This window comes from Ostrinia nubilalis, chromosome 17 (genome assembly GCF_963855985.1).
Source record: "Ostrinia nubilalis chromosome 17, ilOstNubi1.1, whole genome shotgun sequence".
In the NCBI taxonomy this organism is placed as follows: Eukaryota; Metazoa; Arthropoda; class Insecta; order Lepidoptera; family Crambidae; genus Ostrinia; species Ostrinia nubilalis.
The window spans coordinates 655,749-677,006 of NC_087104.1; the positions used below are offsets into that span (position 1 = coordinate 655,749).

The window sequence follows — 21,258 nt, forward strand, 5'->3', positions numbered from 1 at the left end:
ATAGGGATGTTCTTATAAAAAAATGATTCACCCCACTTCCATTCCGGGGTGTTCTTGTTTTTGATTTTTTTTACTATGCTTGCTGATGTTGACATTGACTTTGACAGTGACATGTTGTTGTGAACGACACGCATGTTTTGCGATTTTTGGTTAATTTTGAGATGAAAACGTGAATTAAATAAAATGCCGAAAAAGAAATTATTTGATGAAGATTCAGATGAAGACATTGCAATTAAAACTGAAAATGAGTATGCAAAGAAATATGACACGTGGAGGAAGAAAGAAGAGATTTACAAGTGTAAGTTTTAATTTTCCATAAATACCATGATTATCATTAAATAACTGGCCTAACATGTATAGATATAACGTTAAATATTCTGAAGTAACTGTACTTAATCCTTATAATAATCCTAAACATAAAATAACAAACATTTTCAGTGGAACAAAAGTACGGTCCCGACGCCCTCAACTCCGATGCCTCGGGCTCGGATAGCGAGGACGAGAGCGACGAGCCTCCTGAGATGAGCGAGGAGGTTGAGGAGCAGTTCCTCAAGACCCTGGCGATGCTCAAGACTAAGGACCCGAGGATATACGACCCTAATTTTAAATGTTTCGATGTAGATGAGGAGAAGAAACCAGGTATGGCTATTTTCTGAAGCCCAAAGATTTAAATTTGATGATCTGTTACTTTCCATGTAATCCAGTAATAAAGGCTTATATTATTATTATTATACTTTCCATTTCATTAATTCTGTCTGTAGTCAAATAATATATGTGGTTGTAATACTTATTACTTTTTCAGAGGAAAAACCCAAACCTAAAACACTTACTTTCGATGACAGTGATGATGACGATGATGGAGGTGATATTTTCAAAATCGAAAAGAAGGCTGAGATAGATGATGCTCCAACAAAAAGTTCTGAGGGCCCTAAGAAAAATAAAAAGGTAGCCTTATTTTAAACATTAAAATTTTCTTTATAAAATCTTTTTTCACATCATTTTTATTAATAGGATACAATGGCACACATAGTTCAGTAGTTAGAGCTACCGGTTTTATTTCTATCCAGTAATTGTGTTTCATAAGTACAGACAAGCCTTTGCCTGGTACACTTTTGGTTTTTATGATAAAGTATGTTGTTACACAATATTTTAACTAATGTTTCAGGGGGAAAAGATCAAAGATTACTTGACTGGCAAAGCTGAGCACATTGATGATGAAGTTGAAAAAGACCTGGCACCGCTAAAGGCACTATGGTCGGACCCAAAACTGAGTGAGGGAGAAGCCTTCCTTAGGGACTTTATACTGAATAAGAGGTAATGTTAAATGCTATTAATGATTGTATATTGAGGTGAGCAGTGACAATTTACCATTTTTTAGGCTTCCATATTCAAGGGGTAGAAATGGGACCCTATTATTAATAAGACTCCATTGTCTGTCTGTCACCAAGCTGTATCTCATCTGAATAGTGACTGAGTTTCTTGCGCTGCTTCTTCTCAGCACTGGCCCATTTATTGTCCCGAAGCAGTAGTAGGGTTAATATTGGGACGTGTAAAAGTGCTTTCTAAAAGCCTATTTGCAAAAATAAATGAATTTTATGAATTTAATTTTTTTATCTATAAATTTTGATCAGATTATGTATTTCTGTAGCCGTTATTATATCAACAAATACCAATAAATCAGTATAAATAAATCTTTATTCGTTTAGGTTATGTATATTTTAGAAAATAAGTTACATTGTCGTTTTTTTTTTCATAGTTTAGAAACAAGATTTTACCAGCATCAAACCCAATTCCCACTATGTGCTACATGGAGGAAGGAGGGGAGAATCCACATATGGTGTTTAGTTAGATTAGCATTTTATTTTAATAATAAATTATAATAAATATCTTTAGACAAGTTCAAACAGCGCCATCATGTAGCCCCAAAGTAAGCAACTTATTATTCTTGTGTTATGGGTGCTAGCTTTACGTATGTACTATGGATTATTTTTCATAGTTTGAGGATCAAGATTTTACAAGCGTTTCACCCATTTCCCCTCACTAGGTATATGGAGGAGGGCGACAACACGGCCGTGGTGGGCGACAAGCTGCGCGACGATGCGGCTCTGGAGGCCGACGAGCAGCTGGTGGAGGAGCAGAGCCGCTTCGAGCGCGCCTACAATTTCCGCTTCGAGGAGCCCGACGACGAATATGTTAGTATTTTTTCTATCCACAATAAGGAAACTCTTGTCTGTCTCACCTGATGGAAAGTGATGATCGGGCTGAAGGTTGAAGCGAGCTAACCCAGAACCGTCAACCACAGAGGAACTGGTTATCTATCTTACCTTCAACTGCTGGAACACAATGCTGTTAACATTATTGTTGTGGTGACAGACTTAGATAAGATGGTGGTAGCTAAACATTGAGACTTAGAACAAGCTCTATTATATTAGGCCCTAATAAGGAAAACAAACAGCATTTACCTATGTAAGATTTAGATGAAACAGTTTAGAACACATTTTATTTTACTAAGGTTTATGAGTGCGTGTTTAATGGCACTGTGCGATAGTATGAGCATTATAAGTCTATAAATGAGTATGTAAAGCCAGATCTCCACTAGAGGCAGCCTCGGGTCGAGCGGCCGCCTCGACCTTCGGCTACTCAAATGAAGACGTTGCCTCAACTCATGGCTCGACTCGTGAGGCAAATTTCACCGCGGACCGAACCACATTTAGTCGCTTGGGAAGAGGCAGCCGCTCTCATCATCATCATCATCTCAGCCATAGGACGTCCTGAACATTGGCCTCCCCCAATGCTTTCCATGTTGCCCGGTTGGTAGCGGCCTGCGTCCAGCGCCTTTCTGCTGCCTCTTATGATGTTGTCGTGAGGCAGCCACTCTGCCCGAGGCGAACTTGCGTACTAATTTGAGTAATTATTACTTTAGCTGATTTATAATAACTTGTCAGTTTCAGGCATTTAAGTGATGTCTGAAAGTAGGCTAAACTGTTGTCCCTATAACCCATATGCCCGTTTTCACCATCAATCCCTATTTTTTAAGTGACTCCTATGGTAACACATAACAGGAAATTTGTTTTCTTGATGGTGAAATCGGGCAATAGTCACCTATATCTTGTTTTCCCCAGCTGAAACGCTTCCCGCGTACGGTAAACTCCCTGCGACCCAAAGACGATCGGCGGTCACGCGCTCGTCAAGCGTTACGCGAGCGCAAGGAACAAGAGAAGGCGCGCAAGATGGAGGAAATCGGGAGACTCAAGGCGCTCAAGCTCAAGGAGATACACGAGAAAATCGCCAAGATTAAAGAAGTCACGGGGAACGAGGAGCTCGCGTTTAAAGTAAGATTTTTTAACATCGTCAGTATGTCTAGGATGCTAAACGTTTATAGTAGGGCCCTTTTCAATATTTTACCGATTTTACGCGATAAGCCCATACATTTGACGTCTAAAATCATCGATAAGATTTTATCACGGCCCGCATCCTAGCCCAGGTCATTTAGTTTATCCACTGTAGTGGAACAACCCTCTAATTTATCAGGCAAAACCGAGAGGTCTCAGCCTATATTCCAGCCATGCTTGCGGATTGAGAAGATCTGACGTTCGCATATTCTACCGAAGTCCCGAAATCAGGAAGAGCGGATGGTTCTTTTCTACTCTATCGGAATCACATAACTAGTTTCTAGAAATATTAAAATATTTTTTTTGTCTTTGGCGCTTTTACAATTTTGGTTTATAAAGTACCTAATAATGTACTCGCAGTTTTAACTTAAGTTGAGAAAGAACTCAAAGTCAAAGTCAAAATTTCTTTATTTGTTTAGACTAATAAATAGTTCTTACAAATCGTCATTTTGCTCTTAAGGAGCCTCTACATGTCTCATAATCTTTTTACCCTACCAGCGCTTCGAGACCAACATTTGGCAAGTGCTGACAAGAAGCGCCGCAACAAACTCAGCCACCACTGTCTGCCGGTTAAGGCCGGGTAGCAGAGAAAATGGCGAAAATGAGGTTTTCATTTTTCATTTTTGAGGTACTAAACAGTAAAATTAAAGGCTAAGATTTTTATTGGGCATAGTTGAGGATATTTTCTAGGGCTATTAACGGATGGAAACACGATTTGATGAAGTTGACTCGATAGAATAAATTCCCAAAGTTACCTCTATTCGTTTTCTATTTATGGTTTTATTTTTAAAATAAGCGATTTGAGATTCTAAATCTTTTACTAAACTAAAGTTCAGAAATAACTTGAGGGCTTTTAACGGATGAAATTTTTATATTGCGTCTTATTTAGTTACTATGTTAAAAAATGTGGAAAAAATCGTCCATGACGGCTTGGACAATCTGAATCAGTCGCGCGGTGGCGCTTACGGAGGACGGACGCGTGTCAGTTTTTTAGCCGTGACAGTTCGCGATTTGTCAATATTTTTGACAATGATGACTTTGATGAGTCACAGTATAATAATATCAGTGTTACTGGAGAAAGCTTAAATTTTTGATACTTGAAAATTATCAATTTTGTCTACCTATTGAAATTTAAATCGTTCGCATCCTTTTAAACGAAGACTCTACTCATGATACATAGTACATTCCTCAAATATGAGACAAAACCAATGAGTTAAAATTACATTTTAATAGTACCTACATACAATCGTCTTACACTCTTTAGAAGAGCACACTGACACAGATAAATAATAAAAAATACTGTCTAAGGTCTGTAACTAAAGGTCTAAGCTGTAAGATAGAAGAATCTTCTAGCCAAAAAGATGGCAGATGCAGCATATGTCAACGGATTTCAAACTGGAGTTCATATGGCTGCTTTGGATTCGGTGGAAAGGCGTGCCAGAAGACTTATCGATAGCCCTACCCTTGTTGAAGCGGCGCTCCAGGAACTTGACCATCGCCGTAAGGTAGCATCCCTATCGGTTTTCTACAGGTTACACTTCGGAGAATGTGCGAAAGAATTACACGAATTAATTCCACCAGCCCCCTTCCATCATCGGGGAACCAGACGCAGGTTAGCGTACCATCCCTATATTGTTGACATTCCACCAGCTCGCACTAAGCGTTTCAATGACTCTTTTATAATGCGAACAGCTAGGGACTGGAATTCGTTGCCTGCTGCTGTCTTTCCCGAAAACTATAATCCGGGCCTCTTCAAGGCGAGAGTGAATAAGCACTTACAGGGCAGATATGTACCATCCTAGACTGCATCCCACTTAACATCAGGTGCGATTGTGGTCAAATAGCTGCCTTGTTATGCATAAAAAAAAAATAAAAAAATATATGACTCCTTGTAGACTTGAGTCTCCAGAGCGTCCCTTCCTCCACCATGCGTAAGAATTTTCACAAAAATACTGTCTAAGGTCTGTAGCTAAAGGTCTAAGCTGCAAGATAGAAGAATCTTCTAGCCAAAAAGATGGCAGATGCAGCAGATGTCAACGGATTTAAAACTGGAGTTCATGTGACTCCTTGTAGACTTGAGTGTCTAGAGCGTCCCTTCCTCCACCATGCGTAAGAATTTTCACAAAAATACTGTCTAAGGTCTGTAGCTAAAGGTCTACGCTGCAAGATGGAAGAATCTTCTAACCAAAAAGATGGCAGATGCAGCAGATGTCAACGGATTTAAAACTGGAGTTGATGTGACTCCTTGTAGACTTGAGTGTCTAGAGCGTCCCTTCCTCCACCATGCGTAAGAATTTTCACAAAAATACTGTCTGAGGTCTGTAATAAAAGTCTAAACTGCAAGATAGAAGAATCTTTTAGCCAAAAACATGGCAGATGCAGCATATATCAACGGATTTAAGACTGGACTGGCACCACCTTGCAATGTCATCCTCTCATTGTTATCTGTAATGTAAATTATTTTTAAAATGTATTTAAAAAATAAAATGTTCGTTTTATTATTTCAATAATCTGACCTCTCAACTCAACTACACTACACAAACACCTTTGTTCGCAACTGTACTGACGAAACCTCGATATTATACCGTTCATTTAAGATGGCAAGCTTTTTGCTGCGGTAATGCACTCCAGGTAACCGTGTGTGATGCTTATTGCTCATAGTGATTTTCGATACAGAGCCCCGTACATACGTTATACATAAATTATGGAAAGAAAACACCCAGACCAATACAAACAAATATGTATGCAATTTTAGTATGATATTTTTATTTATTAATAAACAAAAAGACTGAACAAAATTGATGCGTGTACTGATTAATGTAATTAACCACATGCAAAGCTTTGTGAATTGCAACAACTATAATTTATTATCCAAGCTCTAAATAATCGCTACTACGAGTAACTGATCATAAAATGTTTTTCCAATCGCTCAAGCTCCCGAGGATCTACCGATAGGTCGGGTGACGTAATCTTGAAATTCTTTTAGCCGGCGCGGAACTTCCGGAAGGTCGGGTGACGCCACGCCTCTTTGAACCGTGTTTACTTTTGCAGTTATATTCTATATTATTTTATTCGATTCTAAAATATATTCCCAAAATTTTTGAAAGTTGTTTTAATTTGTATCACTTGGATATGATTTGTATTAGAAAGTGCTGTGAGTGTGACGCTTGAACGGAAGGAAGTCAACCTAACCTAACAAACTGCGTATTTCTAAACTGCGTATTTCTATACTGTGTAGCCGCGAGAGCTCTTTGGCGCGCTGTCTTCGGCGAAGTATTGCGCGCGCAGATTTTGACAGCGCGAAATACCTACTTTGGCAGAAATACCAAGCCTTAATATAAATAAATAGAAATAGCAGTAGTAGGTACATTCGATTCAGGAGCAGTTCACTGAATTTACCATGCATTCTTGTATGGTGTATCTTATAAGAATGAGTATACAAAATTGCGTGGTATATTAAACAAGGTAGTGACGTGCTAATATCTAGACTTACAGATTAAGATACTAGCAGAAAGGGCGTTTGATTGCAGTCTGCTAAGGATACAATCTGCTACCGAAAATGGAATTTATGGTATTTCAGGAAGCAAATAATTTGTTTCGCAGGAGGAGGACCTGGAGGGCGACTTCGACCCGGAGGAGCACGACCGGCGCATGCGCGCACTGTTCGACGCCGAGTTCTACGGACAGGCCGACGACCAGAAACCAGTGTTCCCCGACCTGGACGAGGAACTCGAAATTGGTACGAGTTCATTTCTAAACTAGCTGTACCCCGCGGTGTTACCCGCGATAAAACGTAGCCTATGTGTTGTGTGTGTGTGTGTGTGTGTGTGTGTGTGTGTGTGTATGGAATTCCATACCAAATTTTATTAAAATTGCTCCAGACGTTTAGACGTGAAGAAGTAACAAACATACACACTAACAAACTTTGGCCTTTATAATATTAGTGTGATTGCCATGTAATGGAAAATAATTAAACCCCACCAGGTGGACTGACGATCTGGTGAAGGTCACGTTGTGGAAATCCTTGAGGCCTTTGTCCAGCAGTGGACGTCGTTTGGCTGAATAGAACAATAAATCCCAATCAGAATTAAATCTTATTTTATTAATTTTGAAATATATTTTATCCAGAAAATTGGGACAAGTACGAAGAAGAGGCAGCTCATGAGACGCGGGACGATGATGGGCCGCACTGCGAAGATGAGGAGTTCAATGTAAGACTATTTTTAATAGTTTCTGCTAGTGGATTTTTATAAATGATGAAGATCTGTTAAAATCCATCCAACAGTTTTTAGGAATAATAAACGTCCATCCATCCTCCATTTTCAGGCACATAATATTGTGAAAGATCTGCGTTAATTTTTATTCAGTCATACTTTAATTTGACTACTTTAAATTTTTACAGATGGACGCAGATTACAACCCGAACCAACCCCGAGCGGGTCTTCTAGAAGAGATCCAGAAGACTCTAGGCAAGAAGAGAAGGAACCGCAAGCGCAAGTCTAAGCTAGCAGAGATCCTCACTGTAGAGAAGCCTAAGTTCGTCCCTGAGGCCGACAAGACCTACGCGCAGTATATGGAGGAGTATTATAAGCTGGATTGTGAGGATATCATTGGAGGAGACCTGCCGACTCGCTTCAAGTATAGGGAGGTGGTGCCGAACGATTATGGACTTACTGTCGAAGAGGTGAGGGCATTTTGTCGCTTTTGCTGAATAGTTACTGTGTTTTTGATTAATTTTGATTGAGCTTCAATCTCATTTGATTGGTGGAGATGCGATCTATGATGAAATGAGTCTGCCAACATGTAAACTTAAACTTAGAAAGAATCAGGTAGTGGAATAATTCCACTTTTGCTATTTGGTTAACCTTTGCATGGTGTATACTGTATATCTCTCGCCATTATTTCTATCCAATAAAATAACACTTCTTCCTATCACGGAGATTTCTATTAGTCTGTGGTTAGACAACTGTCTATGGCTATGGTTCATTTATTAATTTATCAACAATAAATTGGACTTCAACTCTGGCACGACGCAAACTGCGCGGATTGCCATAGAAAAAAAAATGGACTATACTGTGAATCGACGCCGCTACCACTATACCGTCAGAAAGAAAAACACCCTTAACTTTTACTATTCTTAAGATCTATTCTGACACCCGTTCCGTTCTAGATCCTGCTAGCCGACGATAAGGAGCTGACGCAGTGGGTGCCTCTCAAGAAGATCGTGCGCCACCGCCCCGACAACGTGGAACGGGGAGAAGTCAAAACGTACGCGCAGCGCGCCGCCGACGCCGCGCTCAAGAAGAAAGTGCTGCCCAGCCTGTTCCGAGACCTGCCCGAGTGAGTGCGACTGTACTATACACCACTAAATTTTTATCACCGAAAAAAAATTCTCGGTAATGAGTTATTGATTTTTTGATTTACTGATCCTATTTATGCAAAAAAAAGTTAAATAAAGTTACTCAAAATTTCATCCTAAAATTGGTAATTTATGGACACACGCGTCGCTAGCACTATTTGCGTAAGATAATGTAACACTTATTAGAACTCAACATGGTCTAAGTTAGCTAAGTATGTAATAATAACACTGGAAGCGTGGTCGAGGCGTGAGCGAGACAGACAGATCGGGGCAATATGCGAGCGCGTACGACTACTCTAGCGAGCAGCGGAGTGCCCCAGCTGTGACGCGTAAAATACGGACTAAAGAAAATTTCACAAAAAAATTAACTTTATGAAAAACATTTCTTTTTCTTTTGCTTTAAATTTTTCACACGTTTCTACATACCCTGTTAAAATTTTTTCGGTGATAAAAATGTAGTGGTGTATATCGTATCACCCACGAAGGCGCGCCCCACCATTCTTCCGCTAATGTTTGAGTGTTATCGGTACACACTAAATCATCCATGAGTGCACACGCACATTACAATAATGACGCTCGGATTGCTCGGATCAAACTCCCCGCACCCCGCGCTTTCCTCGACCAAAAATTGGTGGGGCGCGTCTTCATGGATGAAACGATCCATAACAAAGTTGATGCATGACCATGACCTTGACCTTAAGGTTTCTATTTCTTCGTAGCGAGAACCAACCCCTGCCATGTGTCATTTGTTTGATTACCGATATTAAAACATTCATATTTTTAACGGCAACACTACTCATTTCAGTATGTAACCCGTATTCACAAACGATGCTTGCTTGTGAAGCAGCAAATCGAACGTACAGCGTTGAATAGAGCTCTGTGATCGGTTCGTGTGTCACCCTGTGCGTCAACGCGCACTGTGAGACCTCATAGTGATGTTTGTGAACTCGGGCATAAACAAGATTTTAGATGCCATGCTTTTTAAATTCTTTCTTTCTCTTTTTTTATGAAATATCTTTTCGAAAATAACACCAATGAAGCAATAATATGATGAATGTCACTGTTTTCTTGTTCCAGAGAGCCAGAACTTATTGTGCCAGTAGAGCAGGCTTCCAAAAAGAAAAAGAAGAAAAAGAATAAAGACAAAGTCGCTAAGGAATCAGAAACCACTGCAGAACACAATGAACTAAATGCTAGCGAAAATAATGACGCTAGTGGAGAGGTGGAGGAAGAAACTAAAGTAGAAGTTAAAGACAAGAAGAAGAAAAAGAATAAACAAAAAATCTCTGAGGACTTTGAAACTACAGCAGAACACAATGAACTGAATGCTAGTGAAAATAATGACGCAAGTGTTGAGGGGGAAGAAGAAACTAAAGACAAGAAAAAGAAAAAACATGAAGTAGATGAAGATAGTGCTTCAACAGAAGTTAAAAAGAAGAAAAAACATAAAGCCAATGCTGATGCAAATTCTGCCGAAACGAACGTCAGTGCCATGAATACAGAAAATGGTCTGATTAACCATTCGTTCGAAGAGAGGAAAACAAAAAAGAAGAAAAAACAAGTGAATCAGTTTACTGTGGAGAATGTAACAAATCAGACACCCAGTCAAGACACAGACAAGAAGATAAATGGAATTGAAAATAACCAACAAACTAAAAAAGATCTAAAACGAAAATTAGAAGGTTCAAATGAAATACCAATAAAAAAGAAGAAGAATACGTCTAACGTAACTAATGGTCAAAATAGTAATAAAGAATTCAACAAGAAAGCAAAACAAAAGGATAAGTTTAAAAATAAGAATAAGTTTAAAAGTAAGCAGAATGATAATTCAAGTGATAACCCGCTCGCTAAACTATCGGACGAAAGGTTAAAAGCTTACGGATTGAATCCTAAAAAATATAGAAGTTTCTTGAAATATAAAAAATTCTAATACAGTTTAGTTTTCTATGTTTATTGTTACTTACAAATGTTGTAGTAATTAATAGAATATACATTGTACATTTTGTTTTAAGGTGTTATTTTATTTATGTCTACTCTTGCCTCGCCGAGTGGTCGGGCCGACATGCCGACACTCGATAAATGGAAACGAGCTCATAATTTTTTGGTTCTTCCATCTAGAAAGATCATCGAAAAATTTGTCGCCAGTAATAAAGTCACCATGACCATAAATTTTAATATAAAACATCCTTGGACATTTTACACTGCGCCTATAGTTCCAAAATACTGTGGGTCTAGTCAAAACGCACTTTAAAATCGCAAACCCATCGCAAACCAGTCGCAAACAAATAAACAAATCGCAAAAGAGGTCGATAACAAAAAAGGCTTAGTCAAACGGCAAAAAATCGAATCGCAAAGCCCTACCTATCGATAATCGAAAGACTGGATTGAAATTTCCCATACAAAGGCTTAGCCAACATGCATTTAAGACTCAATCAAAATCGAATCGAATCGCAAAACCCGCCATTTTCATTGCGACTACTAAAACCCCGGTGATAAGCTTCGATTCGATCGAAAAACAATAGGGTGAGTTGCACCACCTAACTTTGACCGTAACTATGACGTTAACCGGTTTTTATGTATGGAGTTTGACAGATTTTAGACGTTTGTCAAAGTTAAACTAAGATGGTGCAACCCACCCTAAGGCTGTTTTGACAAATCCGTATCGCGATGTCGTTATGACAGTTAGTTTGACAGCGAAGCATAGACGTAAACAGAGAGCAGAAAGAAGGAAGAAACTAATTTAAAAAAAAAAAAGCTAAAAAAAGTAAAAACAATCGCAAAGTCATAGACATTTTTTAACTTTTATTCGATTTTGAATGAACTTTTATATCGCCGCGTCGTTGGTGGTTCAATGTGCATTTTGGCTGCCATTTTCCGATCGAATCGAATCACTGGTGACGCGGCGACTGACATTAGTGAAAACTTCCCATTGGTTTGCGATGGCATTTTGACTAGACCCACTGGACTGTCCTGTCGATGACATTGACAGTGGGGCGCCACCGTCAATACCGGATCGCTGGTTCAGATTTTTGCCATGTTTGGAAACCATATAGTTGAACGATGGTAGCGCCCCCCTGTCATTGAGTTTGGCGGGACAGTTCAGCCCCCCTAGACAAAACGCACTTTTTGATCGAATCGAAAATCGAATCTGTCAAATTCCATACAAAAAAGGGGCTTTTCGACCACTTTTCGACTGGTTTGCGATTATAATGGCACTTTGTCTAGACCCACTGCGTGGGTCATCTATACCCAAATTCGACATAGCTCGCAGAATTGCTAAAATCAAGTGGCAGTGGGCGGGGCACATAGCTCGTAGAGACGATGGCCGTTGGGGCAGAAAAGTTCTTGAGTGGCGACCACGGGCTGGAAGACGTAGCGTGGGCAGGCCTCGTACTAGGTGGACCGACGATCTGGTAAAGGTCGCGGGAGGAGCCTGGGTGCGGGCAGCGCAGGACTGTGCATTGTGGAAAACCTTGGAGGAGGCCTTTGTCCAGCTGTGCACGTCATTTTGGCTGGAACGAACGAACGAACTACCCAAACTAAGTAAAGCTTTGTATGTCATACTAGGTCATACTATGGAGGTACTAGACAACCTATGGGTATGAGTAGAAGGGTTAAATACTGATTAAAATATTATAAATCGACTCCATTTTTATGATATTTACAGTTTAGTCGATTTCATAACCGTAGCATTTTACATGATTGGCAACCCATAAACAATCATCATTCATAGACAATATTAGAGAACTGTCAATGTCATCAGTATAGTGTCTGTCAGTGGGTAGACACTTCTCATACAAAAACTAGTCTCTATATGTAGCAATTGATATACAACCTTATCCCTTAAGTAATAAAGTGCATTTTGGATTGATTTCACTATAGCAGGGGAACCCGCGGATCAATACCACCATACTAAAAATAATTGTTAGTGTCCCTAAGTTGGTAGTATTGTTAGTTTGACAAATGAAAAAAAATGTCTGTCAATTGAGTTTGAGTTTTAAACCGGCGAATTGATTCGTGTGAAGTTATTTTCTCAGATTTGGTGCAATATTACTGTAAATAAACTTTTCTGTCGTTTACGTTGAGTTGATTAAGTTCCTCCGTATCGGGCGTGATAAAGTTTGCTGTTCAGTGTTATGTTTTTTGTGAGATAGAGACTCTTTTAAATAAGCTGTGTTTCAACTTCTACAGAAGTTTAAACTCTTATTTACTTTTCTGTTTAATGGGTATGTTATCTACTTACTTGAAATATTAGATCTATTACAAATCTATTTTTCATTAAAAACAACCAAGTGATGAAAATGTAAATGTACTTTCAAAACTGGTAAATGCATGAACCAGGGCATTGACACTGGTTGGAGAGAAATTATAGGCTTTGTTTAATTAATACCTATTTCATTTTAGGCTTCTACTGATAATGGAGAGTAGAAACAACAAGAAGTGCGTTATTTGTAATAAGAGGCGAAGTCGTGGTGGATCACCCTTACTTTTGAGTAGGTTTCCTCTGGATTCTGACCGGTAAGTTTCTAATAACACTCATTTATTACAAGATAATTTTACTGATTGTGTAAACTTAAAGGCTGGGATTAATATTTTTAATCATACAGTAAATAACCATAACCAATTTTTAATTTCAGTATTTTGTTTCGTACTCTGTAAATGAATTGCATAACAATACTAAAAGAAATTAGTTTATGAATAAATTTCAGTTTGTTATTCTTTTTCTTTTCTAATAGGTATTTCTTATTTCAGTTGTCGAATGTGGGTTAAAAATGCTGGCATAGAAGACTTAGCATATGTACCTATTGAAAAGTTACACCAACTGAAGTTTGTTTGTGGTGGGCACTTCACTCCTGAATCCTTCAATGCCAAAGGAACTCGGCTGAAGAACTCAGCTATTCCAACACTGGAATTGAGCAATCCCATCTTGCCAGATGAAGTTTTGACAGAGTTTCCTCTTCATGTAAAAGACTCCAATAAAGAAAACCTCAAGACAGGTATGATGATGACTTCAATTATTTTTTTTAAATTTAATTTACTATCTATCAATTTTTCTGAATTATTTAGATGTCTTAATTAATTTTCTTTGGTTTCCAAAACAAACCAACCGATTGCAATTTAACAAGGTTCTTTCTTTGTAACCACAAACATGTGTTGTATGCTTATCAATAAATAATATATAATTTCAATTATTAATTATATCTATACTTTGTTACAGTTCTTTATGATCATTCATATTGCATTCCAAAGAAGTCAAATCCAGTTGAACGAGGTATGTTTATCTAAAATTATACTAATAATATAAAAAGGAAATATTTAATTGTTTGTTTGTATTTGATCGGCTCCGTAACTCGAAGCCAAGATAGCCTAAAGTGCGGGTTAGAACCCCACAGCTTGAATATTGTAGTAAACCCACTCGTAACACAATTTAGCTTAGAATGTGTGTTGAGTTAGAGGGACTTTAGTAATTTGTGTAATACAAATTCTTCAAAATAAGTACCGGACCAATTTGAAAAATTTTAGGCAATCTACATTAATTAGCCAGGTCAGCTAGTTTAATAATATTTATAAGCTAGTAATTTTTAATGTGAGCAAGACATGTACTAGACTGATTGTACCCTAAAGTTGGGTAAGAACATGACATTTTATTACCCAATTCACATTTCATTATCTGCTTTCAGTTCCCCTTACAACTACAACCAAACAACTAAATTCAACATGTTTGGGAGCTGTGGATATACCAGATTCTGGTATTTCTGCGAAAACAACTTTTGAACCTCTTCCTTCTACTTCCAATGCACCAGAACATATGACCTATAAACCCATTACTCATGGTAAGTGTACAAACTAATTATTTACCTTCTAAAATATGCCTTCCCTCAAACTAAAGAATGCCACCCTGGATGCGTTCTGCAGTCTGCAGTCAGGTCAAAATGAACTTATATGTACAACATTCTAGGTTTCTGTACATTTTATATTAATGCGATTTGACCGTGCGGATACGAACAAAGAACGCAAAGCACACGTGACTGATTGCCTTATCACGACCACTTACAGATTGTCTTGACATACCCGCAGACCGCATCCAGAATGCAGAACATTAAAACCTCTAAATGCCTTTAATTTAATATTATGTCATTGTTATTGAAGGTGGGCCCACGCTTCATATTTTATGAGAAGAGCTATCATTATCCTGTCTTTGCATTTTTTTAAAACTTGATAATGATTGATTGATTTGGAAATAATATGTTTCATAAAACAACAAAATAAATTTTAAACTTATTTGCATATTTATAATATTTCAGATGATAAAAACATTTGCCATCAAGATGCACAGGCAGAAATATTAGTCCACAGTTATAAAAGACCTAAGAAAAACATTGAAATGAAAGGTAAGATAAAACATACCTAATTTAAAAAACTAAGTAAAATTGCTGATTAATTAACCAATATTCAATTCAATTTGCTTTAATGTTGTTTTTTTTACTAATGGAAATGTTTTTATTACAGACACTTCATCAACATTTACAATTAAAGAGAAGAGGCTTTGGCGACAGTTACAAAATGCAAAAAAAACAATAAGGAATATAGCGAAGTCAAGAGTGAATTTAGACAAGTTAGATTCGGAAGTGCTGACATCGTTAGTAAAGGATGTAGTGCAGAATAACAAAAAAAAGTCACAAGGAAAAAGGTGGACTTTAGCCAACAAAATATATGCTTTGGCTATATTTAAACGGTCCCCTAAAGCATACCGCTATATGCAAAAGCTGTTTACGCTACCAAGCACTAAAACGCTCCAAAGGATTTTAAAAAATATACCAATGGAGCCTGGTATAAATAAAAATATAATTGATATGTTAGAGGCAAAAGCATCAAGTATGCCAAAGGAAAATAAATATTGCTCGTTAATATTTGACGAGATGGCGTTAAAGAAACGGATAATTTATAACGAAATTGCTGATAAAGTGGATGGCTACGTGGATTATGGAGAGGGCGAGAACATGGGACGAGAAAAGAAAATTGCAGACCATGCGTTAGTGTTTATGATACAGGGTGCTAAACATAAATACAAACAATATATTGCGCACTATTTTGTGGAAGGCACAATATCAACAGCAAAACTGGCAAAAATTATATCGGACATCATCAAAAAATTAAAAGAAATCGGATTTATGGTTCTAACAACAGTTTGTGATCAGGGATCTACAAATATAGGAGCTCTTAACATGTTAAAAAGAAACTGTGGACAAGGCATAGATAGCAACTTTTTCTCTGTAAATAATGACAAAATTTTTATAATCTATGACATCCCTCACTTGTTCAAATCATTACGAAACAATTTCTTTAAAAGTGGAAATATGTCTTTCGATGGAAAAATTGCACAATGGAGGCATTTGGTAGTTGCAGAAGAACACAACAGAAATTTTTTAAATTTTAAAAAACTGAATAGTACCATTGTAAATCCAACATTCAAAACTAAGATGAGGGTGAAGTATGCTGCGCATGCTCTGAGTAATACCGTGGCAGCTATTTTAAAGATGATGGCATGGAAAGAAGTTTCTGATTGCAATGATACAGCATTTGTGATTGAACAGTTAGATAAACTATTTGATTGTACAAATGGTCCATCATCTTTAAATGACGTAAAGAAAGGGATCCGGGAAAATGTTTCCACATCAAGTAATCACATTGAGTCTTGGACCTTTTATACTGATAAGTTAAAAACCATAAAATTTATAACAGCAGAAAACACGATACTAAAAAATGTTAAATGCGTAAAGGGATATCAAATATCTATCAAATCCTTAAACGATATTTGGGAAAAGTTAAAGAATGAAGGGTTTAAATATATGAACCTTAGACAGTTTAACCAAGACTCTCTGGAAAACTTATTTGGAATCATTAGGCAACACAGTGTAACCAATAGAAATCCCACTATCACGCACTTTACTGCAGCGCTTAAAACAAGCATGGTTACTGGGCTGAAAGTGCCTCATAGCAGAAGTGCTAATTGTGAAGCAGACAACAATAAACATATGCTGGAATATAAAGACATTTTAAAAACTAATTTAAAAACAACAGAAATAAAAATTAATGTTCAAGATTCCACAGACACTGAATTTTATCCTGTGTTGTCTATCCCGGACCCTGAAAACTTAGAACAGCCTATTGAAAATTTGTGTAGCCTTGAAAACCAACCAGTAGTATATGTAAGCGGGTATTTAGCTGCCAAACTATTACAGAACAGTTCTTGTTTAATTTGTGAAGAGTGTTTGAGCGTGAAAACTCCTGTTGACAATGATTTGTATGCATATTTATATCTCTTCGCGAATGGTGGCATGATAAAAAAAGTCTCGTTTATCCAACAATTCAATTATGTACCACCGTAAATGAAGCTAAACAATTTTATCATGACCATATTGCCGACCAGATATATATGGAAAATGTTGGAAAATTCATTTTCTTAATGTTGAGTACAAATTGTAATTTTAGTTGGTTTAAATGTCAACAACATAATAAAGAAATTTATGATAAGATGTTTAAAATATTAAGTTACCTTTTTCTAAGAAAAAGTTGTAAAATCATTAATGACAGCTTCATAAAAAGTGAAAACAATTTTGCTGACAAAAGTAAAAAAGCACAGCAACAAAGCATTGAAAAGTAATCTTGAGGCTGAGGTTCGATCAGCTGATAAGAAAATTAAAGATGTTTATAAATAAAAATCCTATTTTTTCTTAGAAAAAGTTGTGAAAATAAAAGTTTACAAAATTATCATTTCTGTACTTTGTTATAATTTTCAATAATTCCTCATGCCTACAACTGCTATGTCATGTTCAATACTTATTGTAATATACCTATTTTATTTCGAAATAAATAATTTACGTTACAAAACTTCGTTTTACTTACACATAGTATAAAATAAAAATAGTAATCATTAAAATATTGAAGGTTCCTATACTAGATATCGATATGCAATTACAACCCTAGCAAAGTATCGATAATCGATAAGTTATTACGAACGTCACTAATACTGTCAGAAAATAAGGCATTATGTTGGTAGCTCCGCCCGTAGTTTGTGCGGTTGGTAAAGATTTGCGGGTCGTTCTCTAAAATGCATATGTGTGCGTGAGCTCAAAAAATATCTATGGAGTGCCGTCTCTTACTCTTTTATCACAGATATGGATTAGAGTAGATACAGCAAGTTGATCGTCAAAGCGTGCCATTCCGATATGTCCAAATGGACATACATGGTCGAGTGATGTTCATGTAATCCGATTACAACAATCGGTTACGATGATTTTACGAGGACAGTAGTACGAACACGGTAGAAAGAAGAAATTATTTACGGATTGAGAATTGTAATTAACAGCACAAGTAACAAATAATTAATTAGAATAAAGTAGCAGTAGAAGAAGTATAAGGTAGCATTGTTTTTAATACATATCCTGCGATGTACTCTTAAGAGTTAAAACCATGGTCCGTGTATGTGGTGCACTCATACCGCTCACAACGAACCGTACTTACTTTAATAACAATAAGACACACACTGATCCATGTATTCATGCACTTGACCAATTTTTGTCTTGAAACGCTGGTAGGGTAAAAAAAATAACGAGATTTGACGATTTGTAAGAATTAATTTATTTAAAATGGTAAATAAAAATGTTTTTGGTTTTGTATTTAACAAATTATCAGTTTTATCGGAATTAATTAATTGTCGAATCGAGTCACACGATATCTTTCGATAACTTTGCGAATGCAGTACGATGATACGATTATGTTTACGTTGCGGCAATCACTAAAATTCGCTAAAATGACACTAATGACGTTTAAAAAGTGGCACGCTCGGCTTCATACAAATTTTTTCACATGCTGCATCTATCTATATCTGTGTCTTTTATGCTCTTTGGTGTCTGTCTTTTTTTGACATCGTTCATTCATTTCTTTTTCGGCGAGCCGTGGTATCGGAACCAGGTGATTGTGATTTTATTTTCATGTTTTAAGATTCAGAAATGAAATAATTGCATTTTTGTGTACTGCTTTCATCATTATTGTTGTAAATTATTCTATTTCATATTTTTATCCAGTGATTTTACCGATGTGAGTTGATGTTTTTTTAACCTAAATTTTTGCCTTGAAGTAGACCATTGCGAGACCCCCCTTTTTATGCTCGCAGTGTTTGGACAACAAGGCTATAGTATTGCCACGAATTATGATTCCCAAGTGTACTACAACCTGATTTTGCCCACGAGAAATCTGGCATTTACGCTTGCAACGGTTTGTGGCGACAAACCCCCAAAAAAAGCTGGTCGCCATGAGTGTCTCGTGCATGTGATACTGATTTCATTGTGTACCGTGGTTTTAGCTCGCCAAGATGGTGAACAACCGCGTGCCGTCGGTGTTTTCTAAGACATACGTGACCCCGCGTCGTCCCTTCGAGAAGGCTCGTCTCGACCAGGAGTTAAAGATCATCGGAGAGTACGGTCTCCGCAACAAGCGCGAGGTGTGGCGAGTCAAGTACACGCTGGCCAGGATCCGTAAGGCCGCCCGTGAACTGCTGACCCTCGAAGAGAAAGACCCCAAGAGATTGTTTGAAGGTTAGTAAATAATACCACATGGATTAGGTCTTTACAGTTTATAGAAGCTACATGGTAAATAATCTTTGTTTTGATTTATAACCTAAATCTAAAATGGATGTAGCATCTATGTTCATTATTGGTAACTTGTTTACTAACGCCCGATTCCCATATTCAATCCTTGTCCAAATGCGGATTACAACTGTCAAATTGAATTCAGTTTTAGATTATATTTCCAAAATTTTCGATACATTTACACTTTAATATTGTTTAAATAGTCTTATAAACAATATAAAAATGTAAAAACATCAAAAACCGCAGTTATTTTGGCCAAAAACATATTAAAATTTGACAGTTGACAATCCAAATCCGTATAATTTGGATTAGGATTGAATATAGAAATCCAGCATAAGTGGTTTAGGTTTTGCACTCAACATAACCCTACTGTACTCTGACAACTTAATCCAACCTACAATGTTTTATGATGATAAAATCTGGCAACCTCTTGTCAGAACAATCATTGTTGACAAAATCACATGTTACTGATACCCAACATGATATTAAATCTGAGATTCAATAAAACAATCTAAATTACCTCATGAATGTGTTTCCAGGCAATGCCCTTCTCCGTCGTCTGGTGAGGATCGGAGTGCTGGACGAGAAGCAGATGAAGCTCGATTACGTGCTCGGTCTGAAGATCGAGGACTTCTTGGAGCGCCGTCTGCAGACTCAGGTCTTCAAGGCTGGTCTCGCCAAGTCCATCCATCATGCCCGCATCCTTATCAGACAGAGGCATATTCGGTAAGAATAACCTAACTTTGTAGAACCTAGCATTTTTAATATTAATGTTTTTCTAATCTAACCAATTCATCATCTAAACATCGTCATTGTTTGTTGTACAATGCATTGAAGTGGATATCAAATGCAGGTAGCGAGTGCGATCGCAGCTATGAAGCAGCTGCTGTGGTTTGAACACTGCTGACAAATATTCCTAAAGACCACTTGAATTTCAACTTGTTGAATTCAATGTCTTGAAATTTTAAGCTCATTGTATGAGCATTCAGGTAATGTATTGCTGGTTATGTTATTTTTGAGATCTTAATATCGTACTTACTTATTCTACAGGGAAGACTTATTTAGCCATATAAATTGGTACATAAGGTGAACTTAGTGCATTCTCTGCCAGTTGACCTTGGGATAACTAGAAAGAATTCACAGGAGTTTTATTTGCACTTAGTACATGATTGTTCAGTAATAATTTTTTTTCCTATTAATTTAGGACTGATTCTCAACATGTTAATTTATTTACATTGTTCAGTTTCTGCTTATCATGTAAAATACGCCTTGTATTGTTTGTATCTGTATCCACTTAGACTGTTTTCTGACTTGGGGCGGCAGACGCGGTACCGAAAGCTTGCCGAGCACCTATATTTCAATGGAGCGTTCCTGATTGGCGCAGCACAGACTCAATCAGGAACGCTCCATTGAAATAGGCGCTCGGTAAGCTTCATAGAGTATTTTTAGTAAGCTTTCGGTACCGCGTAAGCCGAGCGTGCAGATTTCGTGCCACTAACTCGCATGCTCCAAGTGGATACAATTTTACAGTCTACCATAACATACTTGTATCGGCCTTGACCTATCTCTCCTCCCACAGCGTCCGCAAGCAAGTCGTGAACATCCCGTCGTTCATCGTCCGCCTGGACTCGGGCAAACACATCGACTTCTCGCTGAAGTCTCCGTTCGGCGGCGGCCGCCCGGGCCGCGTCAAGAGGAAGAACCTGAGAAAGGGACAGGCGGGCGGCGCCGCGGCCGACGAGGAGGAGGATTAAATTAATAAAACCAGTTTATAAACTATGCTTGCGTTTTATTTACGAGATACGGTTTTACTGATACGGATACCTAGTCAATAATACAAATCCTATTTTATCTG

At 37.6% G+C, this 21,258-nt stretch overlaps 2 protein-coding genes across 3 annotated transcripts; both read left to right on the forward strand.

Moving 5' to 3' along the window:
- Window positions 1–87: 87 nt before the first annotated feature.
- Window positions 88–10,762, forward strand: LOC135080176 (protein KRI1 homolog). Its single transcript, XM_063974857.1, has 11 exons — window positions 88–298; window positions 439–639; window positions 803–945; window positions 1,166–1,314; window positions 2,045–2,192; window positions 3,123–3,332; window positions 6,996–7,131; window positions 7,521–7,603; window positions 7,795–8,076; window positions 8,563–8,732; window positions 9,829–10,762. Exons 1-11 carry the CDS (start codon window positions 184–186, stop codon window positions 10,679–10,681), a joined length of 2,490 nt encoding a protein of 829 aa, XP_063830927.1. The 5' UTR covers window positions 88–183; the 3' UTR covers window positions 10,682–10,762.
- A 7,899-nt stretch (window positions 10,763–18,661) lies between these two features.
- Window positions 18,662–21,182, forward strand: LOC135079783 (small ribosomal subunit protein uS4). 2 transcript variants are annotated; one of them, XM_063974382.1, is made up of 4 exons: window positions 18,662–18,726; window positions 19,118–19,349; window positions 19,943–20,129; window positions 20,983–21,182. In XM_063974382.1, exons 2-4 carry the CDS (start codon window positions 19,127–19,129, stop codon window positions 21,155–21,157), a joined length of 585 nt encoding a protein of 194 aa, XP_063830452.1. In that variant the 5' UTR covers window positions 18,662–18,726; window positions 19,118–19,126; the 3' UTR covers window positions 21,158–21,182. The 2 variants fall into 2 exon arrangements, with proteins under 2 accessions (XP_063830452.1, XP_063830453.1); XM_063974383.1 differs by lacking the exon at window positions 18,662–18,726 and adding an exon at window positions 18,778–18,852.
- Window positions 21,183–21,258: the final 76 nt, after the last annotated feature.